Source organism: Panicum hallii, chromosome 3 (genome assembly GCF_002211085.1).
Source record: "Panicum hallii strain FIL2 chromosome 3, PHallii_v3.1, whole genome shotgun sequence".
NCBI lineage: Eukaryota > Viridiplantae > Streptophyta > Magnoliopsida > Poales > Poaceae > Panicum > Panicum hallii.
The window spans coordinates 64,324,916-64,338,111 of NC_038044.1; the positions used below are offsets into that span (position 1 = coordinate 64,324,916).

At 43.4% G+C, this 13,196-nt stretch overlaps 1 protein-coding gene and 1 long non-coding RNA gene across 5 annotated transcripts; both read left to right on the plus strand.

Moving 5' to 3' along the window:
- The first annotated feature begins 288 nt into the window (after window positions 1-288).
- LOC112884172 (zinc finger MYM-type protein 1-like) lies at window positions 289-4,072 on the plus strand. Of its 2 annotated transcripts, XR_003227046.1 has the most exons (6): window positions 289-468; window positions 1,030-1,142; window positions 1,230-2,223; window positions 2,314-3,801; window positions 3,898-3,954; window positions 4,033-4,072. XR_003227046.1 is itself a non-coding variant. In XM_025949526.1 (5 exons), exons 2-4 carry the CDS (start codon window positions 1,070-1,072, stop codon window positions 3,785-3,787), a joined length of 2,541 nt encoding a protein of 846 aa, XP_025805311.1. In that variant the 5' UTR covers window positions 289-468; window positions 1,030-1,069; the 3' UTR covers window positions 3,788-3,801; window positions 3,898-4,021. The 2 variants fall into 2 exon arrangements, 1 of the variants encoding a protein (XP_025805311.1); XM_025949526.1 differs by lacking the exon at window positions 4,033-4,072 and having other exon boundaries at window positions 3,898-4,021.
- Window positions 4,073-5,710: 1,638 nt separating this feature from the next.
- On the plus strand, window positions 5,711-9,210 carry LOC112884862. Of its 3 annotated transcripts, none has more exons than XR_003227200.1 (5): window positions 5,711-5,927; window positions 6,522-7,889; window positions 8,255-8,712; window positions 8,792-8,833; window positions 9,020-9,210. It is a non-coding gene; the product is annotated as an uncharacterized LOC112884862 (long non-coding RNA). The 3 variants fall into 3 exon arrangements; XR_003227199.1 differs by adding an exon at window positions 6,044-6,125 and having other exon boundaries at window positions 5,711-5,890; window positions 6,522-8,712; XR_003227198.1 differs by having other exon boundaries at window positions 6,522-8,712.
- The last annotated feature ends 3,986 nt before the right edge of the window (window positions 9,211-13,196 follow it).

Consider the following 13,196-nt stretch of genomic DNA (forward strand, 5'->3'; position numbering starts at 1 on the left):
TCCCGCGCTCCCGCGGCCGCCGGCCCCGCGCCGCCGCCGGCCCCGCGCCGCCGCCGCAGGCCCCGCGCGCCGCCGGCCCCGTGCGCCCTCCGCCTGCGCGCCGCCGGCCACGCGCGCCGCACTGCCCCGCGCGCCGGCCGCCCGGCCCCGCGAGCTGCACTGCCCCCGCCTGCGCGCCGCACTGCCCCCGCCTGCGCGCTGCCGGCCCCGCGCGCCGCACTGCCCCCGCGGCCCCGCCTGCGCGCTGCCGGCCGCCCGGCCCCGCGCGCCGCACTGCCGCTGTGCGCCTGTGCCGCAGGCCCCGCGCGGCCGCGCGCCGCCGGCCCCGCGCGCTGCAGGGCTGCAGGCCCCGCGCGCCGCAGGCCCCGCCGCCGGCCCCGCGCGCCTCCGCCTACGCGCGCGCCGCTTCCAGGGAGGACCGGACGAGCCTACCAAGGCTGCTATTTGCAGTGCATCAAAAACATCTCTGTAAGACTGTAACTCTTGTGGAAAATGGAGCATAGTGATTCGGGTTCAGTCATTTCTACAAGCGTGATGGCGTGATGCGTGCACTAGTAGCATTACCTACTTCCTAGCCCGCCCGGCCCCGCGCTAGCTTTGGCAAGGCAATTTGTTTTACCAAATTACCACCACTGTAGTGTACTTTGTAAATTAAATTTAGCGTTTTCTGATGGGTTGTGCTTATTAATTTCTACAGAGCTGTGACCGATTATTTTCACGTTTAATATACATCTTTCTATGCTAGTTTACTAGGCTTGAATTAACCATTTTTACCTGAATATGGTGTGAAAATGAATTGTAGTGCTAAAGTTCTTGACTTCAGTTTGGTAGGAGCAGGTTAGGGACTTTTCAGTATGGTGGCACTATCATTTTTCTAGCTATTTCTTTTGTGCTGCAGTACCTCGGTATTTTCTCCACTATATAGATTTTTCTTTACCATGTTAGGGTTATAAATAAAAATTGTTGCGCTCGAATGCTCGATCTAGCTTGAATATTGTGTTTATTGCGTTGTATATTGGAATGTTTCAGATAAGCCCCGCGCGCCGCCCCGGATCAGAAAGTAATTAGCATGTTGCCACTCGATGGTGATGCTTCCAATCCAAGCTCTAGCAGAAAAGGGAAAAGAAAGGCACAAGAAAGAGGTGAGAGAACTAGTATTTTTTGGGTGTTGTATAGGATTGGGAAGTTAAGCTAATTTACTTTAATATGAATTTGACTATTTATTTCAGATCTAAAGAGCTATTTTAGTCCATTCGTATCCAGTAGCATAAACCCAAGCACTCATGGAAGTGAAGTTGGTAATGCCATAATAGAGGAGGAAGAGGTGGTGGAAACTCATTTGGAGGACACCAATACCATAGACCAACAGCCAGGTAGCAATGAAAATGATCAAAATGATCAAGGTACAATAACTGAGTTCAATCCGGATTATATCATTTCTGATCCGGGGCTTCGGATTCCAATTGAGCAATTTAGTCCTAATATTAGAGATGAAATTAGGAGGGCTTTCATGGAACGAGGTCCAACTCAACCTAGTAGTCATGTTTTTCCTAGAGGACAAGATAAAAGGCGCTTTCGAAAAGAATGGTTTGAGAAATATAATTGGCTGGAATATAGCTTGGTGAATGATAAGGCTTATTGCTTTTGTTGTTATCTTTTTAGAAGAGTTGGTGTAGATGATGATAAATTTGGTTATGAGGCATTTACAAAAGAAGGCTTTAGGCAATGGAAGAATGCCTACTTAGCACTCCCTAAACATGTTGGTGGCCCTAATAGTGCTCATAATAGATCAAGAGCGGCATTTGATGATTTTGATAATCAAAGGGCAAGTGTAAAGGAGAAAATTGTAGTTCATACCAAAGAGGCACAAAAGAAGTATGAAACCCGTGTAGATACATCTTTGGCTATTGTAAGTTATATTGCCTTGCAAGGTGAACCGTTCCGTGGACATGATGAATCAGAAACTTCATTGAACAAAGGCAACTTTCTAGAATTTCTTGATTGGTACAAACTAAGAAATGAGGAAGTGAGGCAGGCATTTGAATTTGCTTGTCCTAAAAATGCTAAAATGACTTCTGGAACAATTCAGAAAGAACTTGCCGAGTGTTGTGCTCAAGCGGTTACCAAAGTCATAAAAGAAGAGATGAGTGGTTGTTTATTCTCTATTCTTGTTGATGAATCTCGTGATATATCAGTCAAAGAGCAAATGGCCATAATAGTCAGGTAAACATCCGCTTTTATATCTTGTATTCTTGTTGAATGTTGATGAATCTTGTTATAATATTTCTAAATATTGTGAGTTTCTTTATATAGGTATGTGAATAAAAAGGGGCAAGTAGTTGAAAGATTTTTGGGTATCAAGCATGTCAAGCTAACTACATCAGAAGCATTAAAGAGAGCAATAGTGGAGGTTCTTAGTGCCCATGGTTTAACTATTGCAAAAATACGAGGCCAAGGGTATGATGGAGCTTCTAATATGAGAGGTGAATTCAATGGTGTTCAAAAACTAATTCGTGATGAGAACCCATATGCTTTTTATATCCATTGCTTTGCTCACCAATTGCAGTTGGTAGTTGTTTCGGTTTCAAAGTGTTGTTCATCTATAGAGGATTTCTTTGACTATGTGGATATGATTGTGAGCAGCACTAGTGCATCTTGTAAGAGGAAGGATTTATTGATTGATAGTCATCATACAATTGTTTTGAATAAGTTGGACAGTGGAGATATTTTATCAGGTAGAGGACAAAATCAAGAAACATCATTGCCTAGGCCTGGAGATACAAGATGGGGATCTCACTACAGGACATTGCTTCGTATTGAAACAATGTGGGACTCAATAATAGAAGTTCTGCAAGTGGTGCATGATGAGGAACGTAATCCATCAAGGGCAGGGGGGTTGGTGCCTATTATGGAGTCTTTCAGCTTTGTGTTTATCATGAAGATGATGTTACAGATCCTTCGCATAACAAATGAGCTATCTCATCTATTGCAGAAGAAGGATCAAAATATTGTTGAGGCCATGTCTTTGGTTATTGACGTGAAAACACGTTTGAACAATTTGAGAAGCGAAGGTTATGAGCCACTACTTGAAGAAGTCAAAACATTTTGCCAAGAGAATGATATCCTAATACCAAATATGGAAGATAGTGTACCAAGATTTGGTAGATCAAGGAAAGGAGGGAGAAACAACATCACTCAAGATCATTACTTTCGTGTTGATACCTTCTTTGCTACCATAGATGCTATCACAACAGAGTTTGATCATCGATTCAATGAGGTATCATCGGAATTACTTACTTGCTTTGCTTGCCTTGATCCTAGAGATTCGTTCTCTAACTTTGATGTGAATAAACTTGCTCGCCTCACGGATATATATTTGGATGATTTTTCTTTTGATGACCGGAAAAGAATAAGAGACCAGTTAGAAACCTTCATTATTCATGTTAGAAGAGTTGAGGCATTCAGAGCTTGTTATGACCTTGCAAGCCTAGCAATGAAAATGGTTGAACTTAAGAGGCATGAAATATTTCCCTTGGTTTATCGCCTAATTGAGCTGGCATTGCTGCTACCAGTAGCAACTGCATCAGTTGAAAGAGCATTTTCAGCCATGAAGATTATTAAAACTGAGTTGCGGAACAAGATGTCTGATGGTTGGCTTAATGACTTGATGGTGGTGTATATTGAGCGGGAGATATTTAAAGGAATTGATCTTGAATCTATCAAGAAGGCTTTTCAGAAGAAAAAAGATAGAAATATGCAATTGCCAAAGTCTCCTAGACGCAACTAATAATAAATATACCGGTATAACTCTATACTCTAATTGTGTATCTTGTATTACATTTAATATTTTAACTCGAATATTTCGTTACTAATTTATGTTGTCTCTTTGTTTGACAGCTTCTTTGGTCCAATTGTTGATTTGATGCGTACTTTACGTATTTTTCTTCATTTGAGGTACTTCTGAACCATATTTTTATCGTGAACCTTTATTTCCGTATAATATTTGAACATAATCTAGTAATCCACCGCCAGTCCGCCAGTCCGCAGCCGTAGGCTCCCGCCCCGCAGCCCCGCAGGCCCCGCGCCCGCCGCCCCGCAGCCCCGTCCGCCACACCTAAAATTTTCGGCGTCCTCCGCCACTGATCAGCCTCATTTAGTTTCTCACCCTGTTTGGGCACCTCAGTCTCAAGCCCTTCCCTGCACACAGCTTTCTCAACAGTGCTCTTTTCCCAGCCTGCGGGCTTCTCTTTATCTTTCTCTACATCCTCATATCTCTATTTCTTGTGACAGCCCAAAGCAGCCCCCATCATTACTATCCTCCTGGCTTGACCACTCCACTTCGCCCTGTTCAGCAGTTCGACGAAACCGGCTACCGGACCGTACTCAACCGATTGAAACCGTCGTGCTGGGCCGTCACACAGGTCGGTCCCAAACCCGCTCAAAAACCAGACATAACGGGAGACGTTGCCGGTGTGCGGGTTGAGCCCGATAAACCCGCTGAAAGTGTGAAAGGACCTTAGGAGCTCGCAGACAGGCGTGGATAGACTAATCTGAAATTTAAAATATTTTGCAAAGAGTCAGTGACACAGATGCTCACATATTTCGGATATATATTTAAATACTCTAGATTTTGTGTCCGGAGTTTTCAGAGATATTGTCCAGAGAGTTTAGGTACGAAACGATCTAAAAAAAATAAAGATACTAATGCTGTAATTTAGATCAAGTAAATTTAGAAAAGCTAGTGGTATGTTTAGAGTGTTTCTCACCGGTTATGTTACCAATAGTTCAAAGTAAGGTGACACGGAGAGGTAAGGATTTATTTTCTGAAGTTCACTCCCAAAGGAGCTACATCTCCGTTGAGAAAGAGTTTAAGAGACGGTGCTCAAGAACCTTTACGCTCCTCCCTAAGGACGAGACCGCTCCAATCCAAGATCACTTACTATGAAATCCTTCGAGAGGATGGCGAGTACAAACTTCATGTGGACTCACAATACGGCCGAGCACTCACAAGCACACCTAGCCGTCCAGAAGCACTTAACTCCAAGAGCAACAAACATCAGTCACCGGCTTGATAAGGATCTAGTGGTCAAAGGATTTGAATAGCAGCTTACTAAGCACAAATCTCTCCTCTTGCCACACTCACACTAATCCTGAATAGAAATTAGTTAAAGATAGAAGGAGGGGTGTGAGATGGCTCTTTCAAGGTGTTTCAGACTGTGCAGCATGAAAATGTGTAAGAGAGCTGACCGTTGAGGGTAGAGATATATTTATACCCCCACTTTAAAAACTAGCTGTTGGAGCAAGAGGTGCCTATTTGCCCGGATACTCCGGATACTGGCGTCTGGACACTCCGTACCTAGAGAAATCTGATGATGACGGTGAACAGATACCCGAAGACTCCGGATATATATCCGGATTCCGAACTCAGAGTCTCCGATTTCACCGGGGACACTCTCAAGAATATCAATGTGATTTTTTAGCTCGCAGGTATGTGTATGAGTTCTGTTTAGCATCTCGATTGTACAGAGTTTCTATACTCAAAAGTAAGTAAATTTTGGCTTTTTATTTTCTTTTTCATTTTCTCTTGAGGGTCGTATTTCATCGTATTTTGCTTATTCAACTTTAGAACTGAAAACATGCTGCATAATGAGGTTAAACATATATGATTACCAAAATCCACTTATGGATCTGGATATCTTTCGAAGTCGATTTAATCATAAAAAAGAGGAGGAGGAGGCAGCGGCGGTGCGGATGCCGCGCGACGGCGTCGCTCAAGGCCTCGAGGTCGAGGCTGTGCTGGCGACCGAGGCAGCGTGGGAGCAGCGGGACGCTATTCCCTCAACATGGACCTGGACTCGCCACAGCTTCTCTCGAAGCAAGGAGCCGATGGGTCGATCTCCACTCCCGATTCGTCTGCACTGAACAAGGTTGCCTTCTATCCCTTCTTTTATCGCTGTTCCCATTCTGCTCCTTTAGTTTTGTGATTGTTGCAGCTTTAAACCCTAGCTTAGATCGACATGAATATTTCGTTCTTGTGGATTAGGATTACATTGCTAAGAAAAGGGATGGTTCCAGGCTACATGTGGATTGGGATTAGATCGACATGAATATTTCATTCTTGGAGGGTAAGAAGAGGCACTGAAACTACAGGCACTGCCGTTTCTGGGCAGATTAGGAAGTACTGGTATCTTCATTAAAAGGATTAGTAGAGAGCAGCACTTGACAGATATAGGCGATGTGGGTATGTCAGGGATGTAGATGTTGCTCCTTACCCTATAATTATACAGTTCTGTTGCTTCAACACTGGAATATGTCCTATCCTCCAGTAGCTTAGTACTCCACCGACAGTGATAAGCATGCATTATGTGAATTCGTACAAGCAGATAGATCAATCTTGAGAAACTACTTGCACTACAATTAAGTTTGCCTATTAATTTACTGCATATGAATTTCATGCCTATATGTTGACCATATACTATCATCAATTCATGCCTATATGATATCAGCATTCTCTATTTCAGGATAACCTAGATGGTGAAGAACAATCTTTACAAGTACCTGCTGCAAATCCCTTTGAAGATAGCAATGACAGAATCAATAGGTTAGTTGCCATGCATAAAAGTTTATCAGAAGCAAATAAGGCATCACTGCTGTCTCAAGTCAAGAAGCGAAAGAGGTCAACTTCAGCAGTTGATGCTTCAAATACTGTACATATAAGCGAAACAGATCAACTTCAGCAGTTAACTAGCTCTCCCACTCTGATCTCTCCAGTTCAGAACAGAAGCAAAAGAGTTGGGTCAAAGAAATCACTTGTTTGGAAGCATTTTGATACAGGATTAAGGGGCCAGGATCCTATTGCAACATGCAAATATTGCAGGCAAGTATATGCTTGCAATAGATCAACTCATGGAACCAGCACCCTATGGCACCATCTAAGGTTCTTATGCTAGCAAGAGCCACTCAAGGGCCAGGACTTGCAAAGGAAGAACCAAGGAACACCGAAACATTCTTTTAGCATCGAAGATTGTCGCAAAGCACTTGCAGAGGTGGTAATAATTGATGAGATGCCTTTTAAATCTGTCGAAGGTGAGGGATTCAAACGATATTCCAAAGTACTGCAACCCAGATTTGAAATCCCTTCTAGAATCACAGTAGCAAGAGATTGTATGCAGCGATATGTTGAAGAAAAACCCAAGTTAAAGAAGATTTTGAATAATCACAGAATCTGCCTAACAACAGATACCTGGACCTCGAAACAAAATTTAAGTTATATGGTTCTCACTGCTCACTGGATTGATGATGACTGGAAGCTGCAAAGACGGATCCTTAATTTTTGTTCAGTAGCAGATCACAAAGGAGAAACTCTTGGGAAAAGGGTTGAAGAATGTTTGTTGGACTAGGGTATTGATCGCATATTCACTATCACGGTTGACAATGCATGTCCTAATGACAAGTTAATTGAATACTAATGGGGTAGCAAAGATTGGAATGGAGTTGTGTTAAAGAACAAATTTCTTCATGTGAGGTGCTGCGTTCATATTGTCAACCTAGTTGTGAAGAGTGGACTGGAAGAACACAATGACTCTGTCGAAAGAATAAGAACAACAGTAAAATTTGTGAGGTCTTTACCTTCAAGGTTGAAGATTTTCAAGAAATGTGCAGAATTGGAAAAGATATCAACCAGAAGTCTTTTGTCCTCAGATCTGGAGACGAGATGGAATGCTACCTACCTTATGTTGGACAATGCAGAAAAGTTCGAGAAGGCTTTTGCAAGACTGGATAAAGTGTGCAGACCTTTCAGAGCTTATTTTGCCAACAAAGATCCTCCCACTGCAGATGATTAGCAAACCGCAAGGCGCATATTCTGTTTCTTGAAACTAATTGAAAAGGTCACAACTCGCCTCTCCGCTTCTTTACATGTAACATCAAGTATAGTTTTTCATGACATAATGTTGATGCGCGCAAAATTAAGTGAATTTGCTGGTGGAGAAGATCCAACATTATCTTCGATGGCGTATCTGATGAAACTAAAATTTGAGAAATATTGGGAAACAGAAGGCAATCTGAACTACTTATTGTTCATTGCTGTCATTTTGGATCTGAGATACAAGCTTAAATATTTGGGATATTGCTTAGAACTTCTGTATGGATCATGTGGGGGCAAGAAATTTGCTGAGAAAATTGAATCAGCTCTCAATGAATTATTTGGTTCCTATGTGAAAACTGTCAATGACTCTTCTTCTTCTATCAATAGAGGATCAAATCAAGCTCCAATTCAAATCAATGTAAACGAAGAGTACGAAGAGAACCCGTGGGATATGCTAGCTACTACCCAAGCTACTAAATTTGAACAACATATGGAGGAGATTGAATATGAATCAAGTGGGTCAGAATGATCAAGGTATCTAGCTGATAAACGTGAGAAGATAACTAAGGAGTTTGATATATTGGAATATTGGAAAGTGAACTCCAATAAATATCCAATATTATCTCTTTTGGCAAAGGATGTGCTAGCTGTTCCTGCTTCTACAGTGCCTTCAGAATATGCTTTTAGCACAGGTGGAAGGATTATCGATCTCCTCAGATGCAGTCTATCAACTGACACAGTTGAAGCTTTAATTTGTTCACAAAGTTGGCTACAAACATCACAAAGAAAATTAAGTGTAAGAGAGGCTGCTGGAGAGGTCTGGGCATACGAGGAGATTAGAGAAGGTACTATTTTTGCAATTGAGGAGAATTGTCGCCTTATGTGTGTCAAAGTTACTAATAACTCCGTTTCTTTTTTATATAGAGTTTGTTTCGAAGGACTGCACTGATAAGCAACACCATATTGGTACGCCTCTTTCTCAACTTGCTACAGGGCTGAATAGTAGTAATTATTCAGCGAGCAATAGCACAGTTTGCATGCCCATTACCATTATTTAACACCTGCTGCATTAGAGGTTATTCATTTCATTTAGCTGCAGAATTCTTTGTTATGCTATTAATGATAAAGCTTCTTTTCTTTGTTACGCTACAGATTTCATTGAGCTGGACACATAGCCAATTGATGCAAGTATGAGAGTATTATTGGTTATGCTGGTCTAAAGGCAGCATCAATTTTGTTTATATTTTGGTTATGTTAAATTATTGTTTAGGCCCCTGCTATCAGAAATCCTGAATTGAACTGGCAGATATCTCACCTACACAACATGAACAGTACCCTAGCCATGTTTTCTTTCCACACTAGGCTAAATTCTGTTTAAGTTAAATTACTAGCATCTCTAACTAAATCAGAGTGTTTTTCGTTGAGCTTGGTGTTGTTTCAACCATAATGTTCAAAATTAATATTCCTGAGTTTCTCCACTTGAAAAATATTTGATATGCGTTTATTCACAGCTTTTTTTATTGCCAAATGAAGTATAGAAGCAACGAACATAACTATGTAAGCCTGTTAGGCTCCTCCGACCAGCAGGAGGACCAGCACAGCATGCTGCGAGAGGATGGATTCACCAGCCCGTGGAACCCGTGAAACCAATCAAACCAACCCAACCCGACGTAGTATTTAGCCCGCCATCAGCCCGTGTAGAGCCAACCCACCCGGACCAACACAGTTTCATTGGGCTGGTTTGAAAACAAACCAGAAACCAGAAAACCCGGCCCATGAACATGGCGAGCCCCACTGCTGGAGCCTGGAGATGAAGCTTTCTCAACCTCTTCAATTTCTTCCGCCTCTGTAACTTCTTCAAGAGCAGCCAGCTTCGTGGTTGAACTTGGTACAATTAATTTACCATACAGATACCAGAGATAGGAATCTCCATACTACCAGCAGCAAGGGCACGCTTTGCTTCAATTGCAACCAAAGGATCGATCACTTTTGGATGTAGAGATGTTAGTCCCGTACTCATTGATCACAGCAGATTTGTGGTTGTTCAGAGGGAAGGTCCACAAGCTCCTGATTTCCAGGTTTTGAAAAGTCCCAAAGTTAAGGAGTTCTCCCCCAGGAGAGATGATATCATCAAAGCATAAGCCTGGATCATCACTATCTTCAGCACTGGACTCCCTCTCCTTCCTCTTAAGGGAATTTCCGACTTCAGGAAGCACAATATGATCATGTCCCCTTTTGTCCACTTGCACAGTGGTAGCAGACTGTGGCCCATTATGGCCCATCCCTTCATTAAGCTCACTTATGCTATTTTCTATTTTAGACCTTAACCGTTCCCCATCCTTTCATTAGGTATAAGGATCACCACGGCAGCGATCATGTACAGATCGTCCAAAGATTCTAAGTACCACCAAAGAAAAACATACTTGGCATTTGGCAAAGCTAGCCCAAGTGCATACGCGCACGCCATCAAAGAGAAAAGCTATCAGCAGATCATAAGACTTAGTGTCATGCTGATGATCGAGTTCACATCTACTACCAGAAAACAGCTTTTTACTACCAGTTGGAAATGCCCTTACTGCTGGATTCTCATCTGGTACTAAGTAACCAAGACTAAAAATCTCAATATTTAGTACCAGGGACTTACTCGGTACTAAAGCCACCTTTTAGTATCGCGCGGTACACAACACATTTGAATAGACGAGAGATGTTTTTCTTTTGAATTAACCTGTGCAAGACCCTTTGATACCGGATACTAAATAGTACATATTAGTACTGGTTGGTCTTACCATTTGGTATTAAAGACCTCTAGAATCCTCCATCCACCACAAATATATCGGTGGGAGCTGGATCCGGCAATAAAGATTGCATTAGTATCAGATCCGATTCTTACCGGTATATTTATAGTGGGTGGATGAGGAATTTTCTAATAGTGATTGTGAGAAATGCCCTATGTATAACATAAGCACAAGTCTACTACTCACCATCAAGGGCCGTGAACTACATGAAGTCTTCCTACTTCCTGATCCGTGAGACTTGAATTTTTCAGTTTCTACAACCAAAGCTGAAATTACATTGTTCACGACCGATAAGGCTAACATCTTTGCTTGAAGCCAATGAGGCTCATGGACTTCACTACACTACTCCAAATACCTCCACCGCCGGTTGAAAAGTGACATCACCATCGGTTCGGTCGGCCGTTGGATTAGGGTCGACAGTGATGTGATAAACCATCACCGCCGGTTCCTCACCCGGCGGTGTTGCCACTTTCACAATAATAAAAGAACAGCGACACAGCGGGCACACGCACCGCCGCCATCGCCCCGCATGCTCCACCGCCGCTGCATCCAAGCCCCACGCGCCACCGTCGTCGTGCCGCACGCTCTGCCGCCGCCAATCCAGCTCCTTGGGCCCCGCCCGCCGCATCCGAGCCCCGCATCCGCGTGCCGCCTCCGTGGGCCCCTCGCGTTGCTCCGCACAGCCGCGGGACCGCCGCTGCTGCATCCGTCGTCGGGAGGGGAGGAGGGGAGGGGCAGAAGGGGAAGGGAGGTGGCGGCCAATGAGGGGGAGGAGAGGCCACGTGTGTGGTGACTGCGGGGGAAGGGAGGGGCGGCAGTGGAAGGGAAGGGAGATAGCGGTAGAGATGAGGGGCAGTGGGGGAAGGGAGATTGGGAGAGGAGAGAGGACCGGGAGAGGAGGGGAGGCAGGGAAGAGAGAGAAAGACTAGGAGAGAAATAATGAGAGGGAGAGGGAAATAATATTAGGGTGGTGATCGTAATACAGCCAGGTTGTAATAGCGGTGATGGTCGTCGAACTAATCAATCACCGCCAGTTCGTATTACGACCCACGGTGATATCTACTATTACCGCCGGTTCCATACTGACGGTGGTATTTACTATTATCGCCGGTTCCATATCAGCAGTGATAGACTGTTACCGTCGGTTTGAATTAAACCGGCGGTGATAAAACGTTTGCAATGATCTGATCTAGAAGCAATATATAATTAACTGGAGGCCTCTTGTTACATACTACTCGACGTAATTAATTGTAGATTATAATTTAGACTGAGTGCATAAAAGATATTTCACCTATTTGTTATTTGTATGTTCTTGCAAGTTTACTATTAACTTTCTATACAGATGTGTACTCGTATGCCCGTACAAGTTAGCAATATGTATATATGATAGATCCTTAACTTCTAGAAAGCTCCTCGAGGGAACGTTCTACGGAATACTCCTAGATGGCTTGGCATTGACCGATGAGCACCAAAGCATGTGGTGTTTGCATGAAATTTGTGAGGTCTTTAATTTCACCTCCGCAAGGAAAGAAATCAAGGTAGTGAATTCTAAGGTAGTTTGTTGTGGTTTCTTAGTAGGGGTAAATCGTTGAAAGAGTTTTAAATTATTTGTGAGCTCCTCAGCAAATAAGTAGGCATCTAGATGGGGTTAGACCAACTTCTTTCGTTAAACAAATCGTTTGTCTCCATTGCTCTTTATTGTGTTCTTGTCTTCCATATGAGCAATTCTTATCGATCTACTTGTCCTTGAGCTTGTGATTGTAGAAATTTAGAGGAATCAGGATACTAAATCTCCTACAATACTTGGTGACAGATAGAATCCTTTGTAGACATATTCACTCACGATCTAAGTTTTCTATAACCCTAATGTGGGACGGGCTGATATGGACGTTCCGCCAAAAGGCAGAGGGTCGCTAGTTTTAATGCATAGTTTTATGATACAGTTACCAAGACTGAAAACTAAGTTATTGTGTTGGTTAGATTTTTATGATGATGAAACTCCTCTCTACCCTATCTGCAAATTTAACCCTCTTCGCTTCCCCTTCCTTTCCCTTCCAGATGACATTAAGACCCTTTTATCCTTGTTACGGCTCTATACCTCCCAGAGGTTCCGGCTTCACCAGACACATGCTTCGTGCTACAGTGAGAAGCTGCCTGCCCTACCGTGGACTCCTGGTTTAATTGCACATGGACTCCAGATTAGCGAAATTGACACCAACCAAATTGAAGGGAAAATTCCGTATGATGAATATGATTTGCAGGTTATATAGTTTGAACTTTGAAGCATTAAATCCGGCCGCGCAACAAACAACGACCCCCAAGAGGGTTGCAATGCATTGCATCTTGTCAACTAAACTAATGATTCCCTCCAATTTTTTTTTAAAAAAACAATCCACTTGCAGCATTGCCGTCCTGCCGAGGCAGGCAGGATTCCGGGTCCAACTCCCCCGGCTTCCTTTCCTCCCCGGCGCGGCAAGGCTCGCAAAGTCAACGCCCGCCTCGCCTCGCCTCGCCTCGCCTCGCCGGCGTTGCCA

What these genes read in the sequence shown, in the direction of transcription:
- LOC112884172 (XM_025949526.1), top strand. Translation starts at nt 1,070, where the DNA reads ATGTTGCCACTCGATGGTGATGCTTCCAATCCAAGCTCTAGCAGAAAA. An exon ending in AAGAAAGGCACAAGAAAGAG is followed by an intron (nt 1,143 to 1,229) that starts GTGAGAGAACTA and finishes TATTTATTTCAG; the next exon opens with ATCTAAAGAGCTATTTTAGT. An exon ending in CAAATGGCCATAATAGTCAG is followed by an intron (nt 2,224 to 2,313) that starts GTAAACATCCGC and finishes TTCTTTATATAG; the next exon opens with GTATGTGAATAAAAAGGGGC.